Below are 18,049 nucleotides of genomic sequence, written 5' to 3'. Positions count from 1 at the left end.
CTTAGTTTTATAGTTTACATCCTCAGACCCTCCTCCTTTGATGAGAGCTCCCTATGCACCCAGGTTGTGAAGGATACTGGATCACCATTAAGAGAAATCAGTTGCTCACCTGTAACTCTTGATCTTTTGGTGATCCGGTATCATTCACAACACCTACCAAGCCACCCCACTCTTTCGGATGTACCTACGACTCTTACTTTACTTACCTTGTAAAGTCCATTCTGCACAGCGGCCATTCAGGAACTGAGAGACTGAGCGCTCTGGCACCAGGATTAATGAGTGCACTCCACGCACAAGGGTCAGAGCTTCAGAGTGCTATGAAAAGTTTGAAATCTACTGAAGGGACTGTTGCATGGGCACAAAGCCCACTGTGAATGATACCAGATCACTAAGAGATAAAAAGTTACAGTTGAGCTACCTGTTTTTCAGGAAGACCATCTGCCACATTGCTTCTCCTCCTTTGTTCTTATTAAAGGGAATTAGACATATGGAGGATAGGTGGAAGGAACATGGGAAGGCTGTTACTTTTGTGTCCCAGTTGTGGGCTTCCCAGAGGTATTTGGTTGGCTACTGTTGGAAATGGAATACTGGACTAGATGGACCCTTGGTGTGATGTAGCAGGACTCTTGACTTGTTCTTATGTTCTTTCTATGCCACTTGCTCTTACACTATAAATCACAAATGAACACTTTCTCTCTCTGTATGTGGCTGTTTCCTCACAGTGACAAGGAAACATCTGGTCACTTGCAGGCAGTTGTTGCTTGCCACAGACAACCTGGTAGTGCTAATCTTTATTATGTGCTAATAAAATGATTTGGTCTTTCACTCTGATCAGGGGGGTGTTCTGTGGGTGGGGAATCCTGTCATTTCCCCATTGTCATGGACGGACCACCATCTGGTTAAGGTTGGACTCACAATCACTTCCCATCTTCGCAGGGGCGAGGGACCTATTAGGATGGTCTGCCCAAGAAGGTTATTGGATCCAATAGGATTTCAAGAAGCCTTGGAGGGATTTAGTGTTGGCTCTGCTGGTGATCCTGTTGATGCCCTGGTGGAGAATTGGAACAGCAAACTCACCAGGGCAGTAGACATGATTGCTCCTAAGCGTCCTCTCCGACCCACTTCAGAACTGGCCCCTTGGTATACGGAAGAACTATGGGGGCTGAAGCGGCGAGGTAGATGATTGGAGAGCAAGTGGAGAAGGACTTGGCTTGAATCCAACAGATTGCGACATAGAGCTCATTTGAAGATCCATGCTCAGGCGAAACGTGCAGCAAAGAAGCGATTCTTTTCTGCCCATATTGCATCCGCAAGTTCACATCCGGCAGAGTTGTTCAGGGTTGTGAGAGGGCTAGTATGTGCCCCTTCTCCAACGTGTTATCGGTAGGCTGATGACACCCAAATCTATTTATCCATGTCAGCATCATTGGGAGAGGGCATAACTTCCCTAAATGCCTGTCTGGAGTCGGTAATGGGCTAGATGAGGGATAACAAACTGAGACTGAATCCAGAAAAGATGGAGGTACTCATTGTGCGCGGTCGAAACTCGGGAGACGATTTTGATCTGCCTGTTCTGGATGGGGTCACAATTCCCCAGAAGAAACAGGCACACAGTCTGGGGGTGCTTCTGGATCTATGTCTCTCCCTGGTGTCCCAGGTTGAGGCAGTAGCCAGAGATGCCTTCTATCAGCTTCGGCTGATATGCCAGCTGCGTCTGTTTCTTGAGATGTATCACTGTTTTGAGGTCATCTATCTGCTGGTAACCTCCAGACTGGATTACTGTAATGTGCTCTATGTAGGGCTGCCCTTGTACGTAGTCCGGAAACTACAGTTGGTTCAGAATGCGGCAGCCAGGTTGGTCTCTGGGTCATCTAGAAGAGACCATATTACTCCTGTATTGAAGGAGTTACACTGGCTGCTGACATGTTTCCGGGCAAAATACAAGGTGTTAGTTATATAACCTATAAAGCCCTAAACAGCTTGGGCTCTGGGTATTTAAGAGAATGTCTTCTTCATTATGAATCCCACTGCCCATTGAGATCATCACAAGAGGTCCGTCTGCATTTGCCACCGGCTCGTTTGGTGGCTACTCAGGGATGGGCCTTCTCCGTTGCTGCCCCAAGGCTTTGGAATGAGCTCCCTAGTGAAATAAGAGCCTCCCCATCTCTGACAATTTTTAAAAAGTCTTTAAAGACACATCTGTTCACCCAGGCTTTTAACTGATACTGTTTGATTGTTTTTAATGTTGTTTTAGAATATTGTTTTTAAAAATTTCAAATTGTTGTGCTTTAAATTTCTGGTTTTTGTTTTTAACTAATGTGTTAATGTTTTTATCTTGTTGTAAACTGCCCAGAGACGTAAGTTTTGGGTGGTATAAAAATATGTCAAACAAACAAACAAATGAATGTGAAGAATGTGGAGCTCTACATAGGCTTGTATCATAACTGCCTTCTCAGCACCATGCGGTTTTGCCAACAAGTGCATCACCGCTGGTCTAGTGCATTGCAACCGACAAGGCTTTCACCAGGGTCCTCCACTGGCATTTATGGAGCAGCAGCAGCACTATGCCTGGGGAGGAAAGAGTTATTAGGTGCTTCAAGTGAGGCATGATAAGACCCAGATGTGTTGGAGCACGCCTGCTGCCAGGACAGGATTGCATAGGAAGAGAGGGAGTAATGCAGACCCACGTAGATGCCCTTTGCATCTTGCTCTCTGCCTGTGGAGGAACAGGATTGTGCAATTTTTTTCACATAATTAATTCCAGGTGATGATGAAATCTCCATTCTGCCTCATCAAGAAATGTTGGCTCTGCTCACCAGCCAGACAAACATTTTACTCATTGAGCTATGTTGGTACATTACTGGTCAGGCTTTTTTCCCACTTGGGCATCATTTTTCACTCACCACAGATGACTAGTGGATTTCCTGAGCCTGATATAATTTCTAGTTATGTATATCAGCTTGTGAAACTACTATCAAAAATGCATATCACACTCTTTTGCAAGCTGTGTGTCCTGCACAAAGTAATTATAATGTTGAATAATCTCTCAAACAGGTCGTGAATTTACTATCCCCTCCTTGGCTCACAGATTTATAGCGGAGATGGTGGACTTCTTTATTCTTTTCTTTATTAAAGCAACCATTGTTTTGAGTATTATGCACCTCAGCGGAATAAAGTAAGTTATACTGTACAATACATCATGAAACTGTAATCATTTTTACTCCTCAGCTTTTTAACCATGGCCTAGTTCTCACTGTTTTGGACTACAGGTGGAGACTTGCATGACTTAATGCTCTTTTGGGCCACAAACAATCCCTAAACCAGAACGCCCAGAAGAAAGCTAGGCTAGAATCTCTCTCCCCAACTTTTCGTTTTCTAACAGCATAAACAATGTGTACTTGTGTCCCGTAAGGCATACTCCCTAGTAAGCATGGTTAGGATTTGCAGCTTAAGTGCAGGAATGCTTTTCTGTGGAGGAGCATTCTACCATGGGATCCCCAAGCTGCTGCTGAGAGTGGTTCAGCCCAAATGCAGATGTGAGTATAACCTCTGCAAGAACTAGGCCTATATGTGTAGGGAAAGGAATGCACAAGGTGTTCAGCTTCTTGGCTTTGTATATTCTGTAGAAGCATAAATCTAGGCAACTCTCAAATTGGCATACCTATTCCTCAATGTTTGTGCTGGAGGGTGTGTGTGTGTGTGTGTGTGTGTGTGTGTGTGTGTGTGTGTGTGTGTATGTACTGGAATCATGTTTTGAGGCTAAACAAATATAGTACTTGCTATAATCATTGATTCAGCAGCAATACAGTTTTTAGGTGTAGGTGATTAGAATTAATTAATAATAAAGGATCATAGAATTTCTATATAAATTCTATGTATTTTATATTTCTATATAAAGAGAGATGAATATTTTATGAATAGATTCCCATACAAACATATTAACTTTACATCTTTTGGTAATGCTCCAGGACTGCATTGGTTGATGCAGAATGTTGGCTGACATTCAGACTAGAGTTGTACTAACACAATGAAAGAAGTTGCATACACTTCAGTAGTCTGCAGAGCTGCACAAAGTTGCAGTGCTCTGTGATGTTGCACAAGTGCAGGATACCTACTAGTTGCATAAGGTACTGTACAACTTGTTAAGGCTGTTCTCATGAGCAGGCCTAGCCTGGGTTAGGCTGCTTGTGTTCAGCGACGGGATCCGTGTGGATCCTAGCACTGCCCGCCCACCTGACCTAGCTTTTTACCCCAGCCTTTTATCGAGGTTAAGGGCACAAGGGCACCCTTAACTCTGGTGCTGGGGTTGTGTGGTGCTCAAGCTGTTTGCAACCTGAGCGCACACAGAGATGGGTGCCTAAAGCACCCATCTCATGAAGATGTCCCCCAATGTACCATGTCCCGCGTGCGGTGCATTGTGGGATATGTGGAGGATGGGGCGCTCATCCCAGCCTCTGGAGATCTGCGCTGCATACAGCAGTGCAGATCGTCTGGGAGTACAGTCTGTGCTCCCAGCAGCTTTACCTCGATCAGCTGGTGGTGATGGGGGTAAGTTATGTACAGTCCCTCCTCCCTGTCATGTGACTAGCCTTACTGTGTAATGTGTTGTCAACTTTCACTAGTGCAAGAACAGATTTTTCCTTTCATCATGCAACATCATTGCACTAGCACAGCATCATGCTAGCATTATACTCTTGCCTGTGGGCTCCCCAGAGGCATCTGATGGGCCACTGTGTGAAACAGGATGCTGGACTAGAAAGGTCTTGGGCCTGATCCAGCAGGGCAGTCCTTATGTTCTTATAGCGCAGTACTAGCCTGGATGTAAACTCTTCTCTTTTACCCAGGTTGATTGATTATTCCATAGCTTTTGTATATACTTTCAAGTGTTCACATATACTACAATACTGTAATCCTTACTATACCCCTGTAAGTTTGATGAGTATTGCTATTGCCATATTGCAAATGTAGGACTGAAATAGAAAAGGCTTGGCTTGCTTGAAGTCACCCAGTGAATTCAGGACAAAGGCTGGCAATATTCAAACTGGGCACTTTCTGTACCTCTCCTGCTCTCAGTACTTTCTAGACATAGAATCAGAAATATACCTGGGATTGGTTAAAATCTAAATACAAATTAACATAGTTCACTGTACTCTGTTTTCTCTCTAATGCTTATTTTATTAACTGCCCTGAGTACCTATATAAGGTAGAAGGGTGATAAAGAGATGTATTAATAGTGAATTCTGTGAACTGAATGTAGAATGCTCTGTCAGGAAAGTCCACTGAATAAAGGAATATATATTGTATTGTGTATCCTCTGTCAGAAGTCTTGTTTTTTAATCTTTTAATCAGATCTGTATTTTTTTTACTCTTGCTGTTATTTTAATTGCGTAACTTTCGTACTCTTGTTAACTTTTGTGTGAACCACCTTGAGATTGTTTTAATGAAAGGCAGTATAGAAATTTAACAATAAAATAAATAAATGTCTAAGGAATGTTACTGTTTATTAAAATGAAATTTTTGGTGCAGAGATATCTCCAAGTTTGCCATGCACTACATCATAGAGGAAATAGATGAGGACACCTCCATGGAAGACCTGCAGAAGATGATGATAGTAGCTCTTGTCTACAGACTGTTAGTCTGCTTCTATGAGGTACGTAAGCCCTAACTGTACAGTTTGTGGGACATCTGCTTTTGAAAGGATTTTGCTTAAGCTAAGGGCATACTAAGTAGTGGCCTGTTCTATTTTCTCAATTTTAGTTAACTTGATGATCAGTATGAAATGAAATTGATTAACATAACACAAATTGCATTTGAGGAAAGCATTCAGATAATTCACATCTGATTATCCTCTCTATAAGAGCAAGTTTCCAAGGTTACATTCTAGAATGATCAAGAAACAGAATCTAGCATATGGCTAAATAGATAAAAAACATGCTTGATTCTTCATAGGTGTGTCATCAGATCACCAGAGAGCAAGTTTCCCTGCTAGCCCGCTAATGCATCTGATTACATGAGATAGCTGTAAATATGTATGTCTGAGATACAATCCAAACACCTCAAGAAGAAACTGACTTAGAATGGCCTTCCCCCACAGATTATTTGTATTTGGGGAGCAGGTGGAGCAACCCCTGGAAAATTTCTGCTTGGCCTTCGAGTTGTAACATGTGATACATCTGTACTTATTGCACCAAGTCGTGTGTTAGTGATTCCATCCTCTAATGTGAGCATGACAACGTAAGTAACTTCTTTTAAAAGTTAGTAGTTTTTATAAACTACAATTAGTAGTTTATCAACGCCTTTCTAGTAGTACTGTATGTACATTGAAGTTTTTTGCTCTGGAAAGCATGGATTAACTGCCATGAATGGGGCTCGGGAATTTCATTTCATGCAAGTCTCAAAGCACAATTAGAAAACTGAAAAAATGTATTCATAAAGTACTATTAAAACAATTGCAGCTCTTGAAATGCCAGATAGTGAATTGGAAGAACTGGACAAATGACCATTAATTTAACACTCTTCTTACACATTATTTCAGAAACTTATAATCCACTCTTCCATATTTCTATTCCTGGGGTAGATAATACATTAACAATGGCTTTTTAAAAAGGGGTTCTCTCTTCTACTCGCAGAAGGGCTGTTTCCATTTGTAGATGTGTTTGGCAAAAGTAACTCCAGAGCCAAAGGAGTTCCTTAGTTTGTGGGAGAGCTTTTAAAAACTCTTTTCAAAATCTGTATATGGCCCACTAGAGCAGTGATTTTTCAAGTACAGGCTGCAACCATGAGGCATTAGGCATTGAGTCCCTTACTAAATAACTCTTATGACCCATCATTAGGAATGTGAAGATAAGCCTGATGATCTTTTATACTGTATCTAGAACATCTTATAAGCTACATTTTTGTCTAATGCAAGGTTCTCCACTGGTGATACTCCAGATGTTGCTGAACACCCATCATCTCCAGCCACAATAAATTGTAGCTGGGGTACTGGGAGTTGTAGTTCAGGAACATCTGGAGTACCACGGGTTGAGAAACCCTGGCTAATGTATTAGTTACATGTTAAGTAGTTTTAATAGCATGTATTGCTCTACCATGATTTTATAAAAAGCAATTATTCTTTTTGGTCATGGGGATAAACCACCTAGCGACTTCAGTAGTGGGGCAGTATATAAATATGTTAGATAAATAAGTGATTGTCTTCAACTGGGAATCAAGAAAAGAAGTTGAAAGCTGTTGAATTAGAGTGCACATGACTGTGGCTCTGCACTGCCAGAAATCTTCCTCTAGTGCTTGCACAAAAACTTATTGAACAGCACTGAATTATTCTCTCTTTCCATTGGCTCGAGTCAGAGGAAATTATAGCTGGTTTCAGGTCTGGTCGTTCTCTCTTAGAACAGTGTTTGCTACTTCAGCATTTGGCAGAAAAATACACTCTCAATCCACGTTTGGCTTTATATGCTGCTTTTGTGGATTTCCATTTTGCATTTGATGCAATTTCCCAAGAGATTTTATAGAGTAGTCTTAATGCATCTACTATTGATCTTGCTTAACTATATGATAATGCTCGTCTAAAGGTTAGATCCACTTCTGTTGGTTTATCTAAATCAGTTCCCACTGATAGAGGAGTTAAGCAGGGGTGCATTTTAGCTCCCCTCTTAATTATATAAATACTGTTGTTGAACATTTAAACAAATTAGAATTTCACTCCCCAAAATTATCCTTTTGTGTGCTCCTTAGGCATTTTGGCTTTTTATAGATCTAAAGAAGGACAATTTATCCCTGCCATGGTTAGACTGTATGAAACTAAGGCTCTTGCTCAGTTGGTCTATGGAATTCAGGACCTGGCATCTCTTGAAGTTATTCAGTCAGAATTTTTGAGGAGTTTGTTCCAGGTGCTTGGTGTGCAATGTTCCCTCTAACAGGGATTCCCAGATGTTGTTGATTACAACTCCCAGAATCCCCAGCTTCAGTGGCTTTTGCTTGGGGGTTATGAGAGTTGTAGTCAACAGCATCTTGGAATCCCTGTTAGAGGGGACACTGCCCGTGTGTATCTAATGCTGTTAATGTTTGGAGTCAGGGTGGGAGTCAGAGCCTGGAGGTTAATCTGTAATTTTTGGTTAAAACTTCATCTCTTTCCTAAAGGCCTAATCCCCCATTGTTATCAGATTGTTTTCACTCTAATTGGAGATCCTCTGTTGAGGCTAAATTACATAGTTTTGGTTTTTCTCCTACCCTATTATTGGATTGGGGCTGTTAGTGAGCTAAGCTTGCTCTCAAGCAGAGGATACTGGATGTGGCTTATCAAGAAGAACATACTCATTTGTCTGATAGATCTGTTTATGGTCTTCAGTTATTTCAGGTTTCACCTGCCAGATATTTAAATTCACTCATAGTTCCTAAATATAGGATAATATTCTCTTTAGCTTGTTTCAGTGCACTTCAATCTGTGTTATTGGAGGGCAGGTATTAAAAAAAAAAAGAGTCCCTTATTCAGCACATTTTTGTCCATGTGGCAATAAAGTGGTTGAATCAATTACTCATATTTTACTATATTGTAAACTTTATAATGACTTTCGGGTTGCTCTTATTGTTCCATATTTAAGAAATTGTTCTGGCCATTCAGATGAATTCTGTATTAGCTATTTACTGTCATGTGAAGAAAAGGACTTCTCCGGATACCTGCAGCCTAAGTTATAGAGGGCTTTGTATTATAACATGTTCCTACTCCATCTGTTGCATTGCATTTGCAGTTGTTTAAAATATCCTACCTTCAGCTTTCCCTAGAAAATAGCTACCGTTCAACTGGTAATTGAGCTGCATTAACACAGTTATTAAAGCCACACTGCATTACAATTTACTGTCACTTCAAGGTCTGTGTATAAAGGAATATTCTACAGCTGGCTCAAGTATCCCTGTCTGCCTTCCAACCAGGATGTGAGTGGCCTGTTCAGACAAACTAAACCATGGTTTAGATCACTGTGGGCAAGTCTGCTGTCCCTCAGTCTTGCCTCTCCCCCTCCATCACATACCAGAGGAAAAGATTGAAAGCTTCTCTTTAAATTTTTAAAAAAATGTGAATACAACAATAAACACACCTGATTAAAACCAAATTAGAACTGAGAGGAAAGTCTCATAAAAGAATTTGTTTTGAAATTTGGGGGTAAGGTAGGCAAAGGGGCTTTACAAACCACCCTGACTCAACTTCTACTGCTGCCGGTTTCATTGTGGTGGCAGCTGTTCTCCATGGGGCAGGGGCTAGCTACAATTTTTTTCTACCCAGAAGATCCCTCTGCATGATGCTGTGTTGTCATCTAGAGTTGTGATGAATGAATTAACCACTGGACCAAAACAAATTGGGTAGTACTGTACTGGAAGCAGTGCTGCTGGTGCCATAGGTAAACACTGGCCTTGCTCCTGAAAATCCCCAAAATAATCTTCTCCACTGCTGCCTATGAATGGAAGATTGGTAGAGGCATGGGTTGAGGAGACACTGTCTCTGCCTTAAAAAAAATAAAAGTAAATAAAAACAGCACTAAAACTCATCAGTGGCTTGAAAGGACTAGGAAAATAAATAAGTAACTCTCTACTAGGTTCTGAAATGATATGGAAACCAGTTCTCCCTGAGTTATTGGACTCATTTGGTATGAAAATCTTACCATTCTCAAGACAGCTAGTTGCATTTTGGATACTGTTCTATTTCTAGGAAAATAGATCTCTTTATTAAGATATCTATTTGAATAGGTTGAGCAGGTAGCAAGTAGGCAGTGCTAGTCCTAAAGCAGAATCTATGCAGCTGAAGCTCCTCTGAAGCCTTAACATTACTACTGTCTTCCAGGTGCAAAGTGCAGAATGATTTCATGAGCTGTGCAAGTGAGCAAATAGTGTAACCTAGGAATGGTCTTCACAACTTTATTCAGAGCCCAAATATAAATATCAACAAAATTATACCTAACCGATGGTAATCAAAATGTCTTTGTGCCAATTTCTGATATTGTGTTGAGTCTAGAAAATGGGGCATGTCTCAGTTCTGAGAATACTGGTGGACCTCATTATCCATGGGGTTTCCATTCCTGCCAATTTCAGCAGATAACGAGACCTGACGTCAATAGGAATTGGGGGTTAGGTTCATGGAGGTTAAAAAATGCACCCCAAAAAGCAGAAATAAGTGAATTAAAGTACCATGCCATGCTTTGCAGGTGTCCAGCAATGCCTTCCAAAATGCCCACATCCACCAGTTTTCTGTGAAATCATGGCGGAGTTGGGGGTTGAACAGAGCTACAAAGTGGCTTCTTCTAGCACAATGGTGGCCAGAAATGATCTGAGGTCATTTCCAGCCACCCAGGAACTGTGGCTAGGTGAACTTTAACTCTTTCAGATCCACAAGTAATGAGGTTGGGTCTCCATAGCCCAACAGATACGTGAAACACAGATGACAAGGTCCACCTGTAACTATAATTTTATTTTGGTATGTCAGTGCTAAGCCATTGTACATTGCTCTGTTACTAATTGCTGGATATACTTCAGAGATGCTATTTTCTTTCTCCTTCCAGATCTACAATACGAGCATTGATCAAGAATTTTTCTATTGCTTCTTTTTTCCCTGCATTCATTACTCTGCTGTTCTTTCAGCATAACCGAACAGCCTATGATATTGTTGCAGGGACAATTGTGGTAAAAAGAAATGGTATCAGATGATACCTGAGGAATCAGACTTTTTTGTTGATACTAGCTGATTACACCTTGTTGGACTGAATGTCTCTCCAGAACAGTGCCAATGATATACTGAAAATTTCCCCCTTGCAGCAGTGCCAAAAACAGTGAAGGAAGAATGGCACTGGTTTGAGAGTATTTGAACTGAGCAAGAAAACTGAAGACATTGTCACGTTGCAATAAGACTGTCTCTAGCTTGACAGTTTGGATCCTATACCAAAATGTAGACTCTTGATGAATGCCCACACTTATTACAGGAGGTAATCAAAGGGATTAATGCCTGTGAGGGAAACAGTGCTACAAGCAGTTGTAGATTCCTATTTTGGTAGACTACTAAGGGTTTACCACTTTATAAAAAGCCTTATCATGAACCACTGAAACACAAGCATTGTATTTTCATATTCAAATTTTCTGTAAACATAGTGTTAACATCTTGCATGATATCTTCAATACTATACCAATTACTAAACATGTCAAATTATTGTGGAGGGCAAGTAATTTTGGTATGAGTGAATTTGTAAATTTGCAAGCTTTGGCAGTAGTATTAAATGGAAACAAAGTACAAGTTAATATTGCTTTTGGTAAATGGAGAAGAAAGCATTTGATTTCTCTCTCCCCCTCCCCTCATTCCACAGACTCTCATAGAGACAACAATTTCTTGTAAGATGCACAGGAAACAAACTACTACAAATACAGGAGGACCTCGCTATTCACAGGTCCAGCATTCGCGTATCCGCGGTCGGGTAATTAGTACCCAACCTCAGTATAGCGGGGAGGGTTAATAATGTATCTGCAGGTCAGGGGTGGCTGGAAATGTCCTTGGAAGGAATTTCTGGATGCCATTTTGATTGCTGGAGTTATTGGGAGCCGGTATGGCTGAAACCAGGGCAAAACCTGCGATTTTTAGTTGATTTATGGCCAGGTTTTGGCACGGTAGTGTAGTTTGCAGTATGGTTGGGCACTTCAGGGGGTCATTTGGAAGCGATTTGGGGGCAAAAAAACCTGCTCTTGCACCTGGGAACCTAGCCCCCCAATTCCCATTGCTCTAATGCCGTTGTTTGCAGATTTGGTATATGTGGCTCCCCCACGGAACAAAACCCCTGTGAATAGTGGGGTTCTCTTATACTTCTGAAATATTAGTATACTTCCACGTTGAATTTGAGCCAAAACAAGTTTTATACATAGCCTTTTGCACCATACTGTAATTTAAGAACTGCTCTTAAAAAAACCTGTCACCAAAGTAACAGAAGAAATTTGTACAGGGTGTTTGAAAAACAAATCTATAAAAAGGTAAACGTTCACATATCTGGTTGTGTGTCTGGATAACTTAAACTTAACATTTTGCATGATTGTTTTTGCATATACAACAATTAGGTGAATAGCTTACACATCAGTATCCCCTTTTTCTTGGGCTTGATGACACTTGACATGCTTCTTAAACTATTAAAGTTCTCCATTAGTCCTGTAGGATTAAATACTACTCTATAACTAGAAAGATTCCTACTGTATTGTTTCAAGTTAATATAGGGAACTAATTTATGCCAAAAAAACCCCAGTGTGGTGTTATAATATACAGGTATGAAAACACATTTACCAAAAAACCCTCTAGTATAATACACTGGAATTTTAGGTTCTTAAAATATCCCACTCAAGAAAGGCCAAAACTGAGCCATGGGTTCATTTAGGAATGGATGTATAATGGTGGTTTGAAATACATTCTTGTATGTGTACCTAAGCAAAGGTCTCAACAAACTGCAGATAGAAACATAGGAAGCTGCCATATACTGAGTCAGACCCTTGGTCCATCTAGCTCAGTACTGTCTACACAGACTGGCAGCGGCTTCCCCAAGGTTGCAGGCAGGAATCTCTCTCAGCCTTATCTTGGAGAAGCCAGGGAGGGAACTTGAAACCTTCTGCTCTTCCCAGAGTGGCTCCATCCCCTAAAGGGAATATCTTATAGTGCTTACATGTGGTCTCCCATTCAAATGTAACCAGGGCAGACCCTGCTTAGCTAGGGGGACAAGTCATGCTTGCTACCACAAGACCAGAGTGACTTTCTAATGGCTGTCACAGAATACCAGCAACGTTCTTCTAATTAGACAAGAAATTAGGGGGTGGGAAATCATCAGCTCCATTTTGAGAGAGGCAAAAAGCCAGTTTCTGCCTGCCACAAGTTCCACAACTCTTTTGTTCTCAGTGGTCAATGTATGAGATATAAGGGATTCTTAGAGGAGTAAATACATCACTTCTGCCTGAAAATATGCTCCACATGCAAAAGAGTTTACCTTGACTTTTCCTTTCCTCTATTCTGAAAATAAAGCGGAAGTTGAGGGAAGTTAAATCTTCAGGCTGCAGATTACTACTACTGATATATATCTTGCTACTTACTAGAGTTTCTGGTAGCATGGATATGGGTAGTGTATTGATGAGATGAGAGACCTAGAAGAATGTGCACCTCTGGGAGCTGGGAGGCTCACCCCATGTGTGTGTTATGATAAAGATCTGATTACTAACCACTACTCAGAACATAAAGTCTGCCTTCAATGATTATAACTGGTCAGCAAGTAACTAAAGCTCTGTGAGCCCAGTCATAAAAGGAGACTATCATGTGACTGGATTATTTCTGCTCTGACTTCACTTCCTTCAAATTGGCCTCTGTGAGGAATGACCAATTCTACTGCATCTCTCCTGCAGCTGAAACATTGGAGAACTACCTGTCCTCACCCACAACAGAGACTCCTGCAGAGACAAGGGCTCCTCTGTGCAAAGTGTACTTGAGCTATCAGAAACTTGGGGAATCGCTAAAGTAGACAAATGAAAGGAAGTATTAAGATTTTAAGTTCATATCACAGAAGAAGTTTATATCCGATTAGTAACTGGATTTCAGCTTTCAGAATCTCAGGCTTCTATGCCTCCACTCTCCCCCCAACACCCCTTCCCCTGCCACCAAGTATTATTAAGCTTTGTAAAGCAAATTTTGCACATAGGTTTCCATGACAATTGAAAGGTATATTTCTACAGCTTTCATGACATCTTTTTAGTTAATATTTTGTTAGTTTAGATATGACTGCTTGTAGAATCTAAACACAAATGGCTTTATTAAGACTTTTGGCAATAAACACTGCAGTGGTTGTGGTGGTAGACACCTGTATAAAGAGCAATTAGATCATCATTTAAATCAGTTGACTACATGGTTATTTTCTCCTCTACTCTGTGTACAAATTAGGTTAATTTATGGAAGTGTTCAACAATACAACTTCCTCTCAACAGCTGACACTGGTCCAAATAGATGCACCTATATTAATACAACAACTTCAAGTAGACAAAACAAAAAACTGGGAGAACCAAGTTCATAAATTGTATTTGACTAAAATTGTTTTAATATTGCAGCTTTATAAAACAATGTGCTTCCTTTATATATATATTGATGTATATGTAGCTCGAATACAAGTTGGTTTTGTTCTTTTTAAGCTATGTTGAAATGCCTTCCGGCTTTGCTCACTCGATTTCACACTACGAACCAGCTATTTGCAAATACCACTTTGGAAATATTTAAATACAAACTAATTTGTAAGCATTTCTCAATAAAAAGTCTACATCCACAAGAATTCCTGTATTTATTTAAAACTGTCAGAAGCTAGCTTTTTGAACAAAGCTTCAGTTTTGCCATTAACCAGTATTTCCTGTCACAGGGACAAAAGCTTACTGACTAGTTTAAAAAGATTTTATAATCTGTGATAATCACCTATGGTAACAAAAAGTGTTCTGCTCTATGGCACAACTTTCTGGGCACATCCCAAGCTCTCATGCATCCTACAAAGCAGCATTCCTCAAAGCTGAACTCTACATGACACTAAAAAATACCACTCTTTTCTTTTGTATAAGTAACAGCTCTTGGCCAGGTGGTCTAAAGAGGCCTAGAAGGTCCCCATTTTCTGGTACATTGTAGAATTTTTTAAGAAGTAGGAAGATCGGAGCTGGCTGCTAGGAACATTATCAGCACTTCAAGCACCACTGAAACAGTCACAAAAATGCAGCAAAATAAAATAAAAATGACCTCCCTGCAATGCCCCTAAAGCTGGTGGGTGCAAAAATGTGAGAATAAATTTCAGGGGCTTAACTACAAGCCTGCACAATGGTAGCTGCTCTCTAAACCAAACTAAAGCTGCTCTCTGATTATGATCCCTAACTTGGCACTACAATCTTATATGCTGCCACCATGTATTATTGGAAAGCATGAAACTAGACGTGGAGCAGCATTCAGAGTGAGACAGAACTTACTCAAAATAAATTTTGTTTTTTAAATTGATTTTTTCCAAGTTTTTAAATAGCTTTGTATTGTATTTATTTATCCCCTTTTGGTCTGTTGTGATTTAAAGTTTTTTTAAAAAATGTTTTAATGCTGTGTTGTGAACCACCCAGAGAACAATTTGTTAAGGGGTGGCTAACAAACAAAATTTACTACTACTCTTCCTCTGGAGGCTACCTTCTGCCTTTAGAAACACAACTCAAAGAATACCACACACTTCTTTCTCAATTCATGTTTAGTGCAGGTGAGGTCCAAGGTTTCTCTCCCTTATCAAGCTTGTCACTCACCCTTCTTAGAGCTCCCAACTCTCATACCCAAGCAAGAGGAATGCCACAAAGTATAGAGGAATTTCATGGGGACAGAGACACAAAGAGGGTGCTGACATTGTTTAAAATACAGTACTGAGTACCGTATACAGTACAGGTGGACCTCATCACACATGGTCCCAAAACCCGTGGTTTCACGGCCAGGCAATGTAGACTTGATCTCAGTATACATGGATGCAAAACGGGTTAAGATCTGTGTATCTGCGCTTCCTAGGTGGCCAGAAATGACCTCAGAACTCTTTTCTAGCCACCATTTTGCTCAAGAAACTATTTTGTGGCTTAGTTTTGAGAGGCAAAAACACCCCACAGAAAACCAGTGGAATTCGGAGTTTGGGAGAGCATTGCTGGACAGCTGGAGAATATAACATGGTTCTTTAGTTGACTTATTTCTGCTTTTTATTCAATTTTTGCCCTTTTTCTGTCCTCCAGGAATATAACCCCCCCAATTGCCATTGATTTAAGGTCTCGTTATCCACATATATTGGCAGGAACTGAACCCCCGCAGATAACGGAGTCCACCTGTATTCTGTTTCCTTGTGGGAAATGTACACTACTGTAGGAAAATCCCAAAGCTATTGTCCTCAGGAACCTAGTCTTCACCTGGGGTGTCAAGAGGTGCATGTTGCCATCACCACTGGTGGGCTGGAGGTTCAGTGGTAGGCACCTCAAGCATCACTGTACTAACAGTTGTGCTTTCTGTACCATGCTTGTGAACAACTGAAGCGGGAACACCCAAGATAACCTCTCAGCCACCTCTACAGCTGGCACAGCTTTCCTTGTGCTCTTCAGTCTGGAAGAGAACAGGCTGTGGGATGGGTATGGTATTTATCAATAGTGCTTTTACTGCCCAAGATAAAACTATTTAATCCTAGTTTAAGGCATCAATACTTTCCACTGATACAAGGGGGAAGAGCAATTTGCTTCCTTCTACTGCCCCTGAAAATTGGGAGATCTTGAGGGATATTAATGGGAGCAGCAGAGGAAATTGGGGGAAACTGCCCCTCCTGTTATGCGAGGAGGACATATTTCTGTCAGCCCATTAGGAACCAATATTTCCCATACGCCAATATTTTCATGTCTGTCAGAAATTGAGATGAGGCTGCAATGCAAGTGAGGCAAGGTGTAAGTCACCAGTAAAGGCAGGTCCTCTGCACACTGCTTGGAGCAGCCTGGGTTTCTCTTCTCTTGCCAGGTGTAGATGACTCGGAGCGCTCGGAGCCCACCATGCCTGGGAGGAGCCAGTGCTCAGGAAAGCCATCAGGGTAGGTGAGGCAGGAGGCAAACGATTGGAGTTATTGTTCACCCACCTCCCCAAGAAATTCAACAGTCTTTTCACTACCATATACATAAAGGCCAATTCCTGGCTCATGCAAGCAACCATGAAAGGAAAACCTCCATGGGTCTGTGCACATAGCAAAGGCAATTCTATGGAATAAAGTAACCAAGCTACAATTGGCTGGTCTCTCAGGAAGGGCTTTCTATTCCCTTCTCTCCCACAATGCTCATCCCTTTATTTTCACCGATTAAAACAAATTGGTACAGTTTAGTCCTCTGGAAAGTGTGAATGCAAAAAGAAAATGCTGGTAGGAACTCATCCGACTGTAAACACTGACCTCTCCTGTGAGGACTGTGAGAGGGCAGAGGAACGTGTACAGCCATTTAAGGTTGCAGAGCACAGAAGTGCCCTATTCTTTTTGTCTAAAGGAAGGCCATGAACTGTCTCAAGTACATGCATCCCACTATTTCATGATATGAAATGGCAGTAAAATTGTCATTCATTTGCTTACTTTTACATGCAAATGGTTTACTGAAAAATAACATAGAGTTCCTCAAGGCCTCTAGAGCAGTGTTTCTCAAACTTTTTGGAGTCAAGGACCGCTAAATTCTTCGTGCAGAGTTTCAAGGACCGCTACATTCTTCATGCGCAGTTTCCCGGACCAGCAGTTAGTAAAGGGGTTTCAAGTCTATCTATCTATCTATCTCTCAGACTTCTATACTGCCCAAAACTTGCATCTCTGGGCAGTTTAGAATGAAAATAATATAAGCATTAAAATAATTAAATTTGGAATCTTTTGCAAACATGGAATATTAGGGGTTCTTAACCTTGGGTCCCTCAGTTAAACTCCTATAACCCCCAACAACAATGGCATTTGGCCATTATGGCTGGGGATTATGGGAGTAGAAGTCCACCAACGTCTGGGTACCCAAGGTTGAGAACCCCTGAATCTAAAAGCCTGGGTGAACACATTTGTCTCCCGTATGTCTGGAGTGGAGGTGCTTGTGATTACTCAATGGAGAGGGGATGTTGGGCCATTAGAAAAATTCAAAAGCTACATGGGGCCAATGAAAACAACATACAAGCAAGCCCCACTGATGCAAGAGGGAAACAGCGTCCCCTCTCAAGGCGCCTCGACCACAACAGGCAGCTGGGTTTCAATCAACCAACCTTTGGCTGCAAACAATGAGCGTGCAAGAACCAGCAGCCCTTCAAGTGGCGCCCACTGCCATACTTTTTCCTCCATGCCCCTGCACCGCATACAGTTTGAAGCTGTAAAGATAGGGAATAAGATAGCTGTAGGAAGATCTCAGCAGCACGTGGAAGCAAGGCACAAGAAGGGTCCCATGCCTCCGTGATACTCTTCCTCTTCCGTGCCATGTGCAAAATTGAGGAAGTGAGTGCCTTGATTTCAGTTGAGGAGGGGTTGAC

General features: G+C 41.2%; 1 protein-coding gene across 2 annotated transcripts in view; it reads left to right on the top strand.

Annotated features, from left to right (window-relative positions):
* Positions 1-18,049, top strand: part of FAM8A1 (family with sequence similarity 8 member A1) — a 31,805-nt gene that overhangs the window by 3,649 nt on the left and 10,107 nt on the right. The window contains exons 2-5 of one of the 2 annotated variants that reach the window (XM_053246450.1): positions 3,055-3,175; positions 5,527-5,650; positions 6,095-6,234; positions 10,548-14,315. In XM_053246450.1, coding sequence (XP_053102425.1) covers positions 3,055-3,175; positions 5,527-5,650; positions 6,095-6,234; positions 10,548-10,692 — 530 coding nt within the window. In that variant the 3' untranslated portion in view covers positions 10,693-14,315. Of the gene's footprint in view, positions 1-3,054; positions 3,176-5,526; positions 5,651-6,094; positions 6,235-10,547; positions 14,316-18,049 lie in introns of those variants that run through there. The other variant, XM_053246451.1, reaches the window with a different exon arrangement.

Source organism: Hemicordylus capensis, chromosome 4, assembly GCF_027244095.1.
Source record: "Hemicordylus capensis ecotype Gifberg chromosome 4, rHemCap1.1.pri, whole genome shotgun sequence".
Lineage (NCBI taxonomy): Eukaryota > Metazoa > Chordata > Lepidosauria > Squamata > Cordylidae > Hemicordylus > Hemicordylus capensis.
This window is presented reverse-complemented; position numbering and strand designations above follow the sequence as displayed.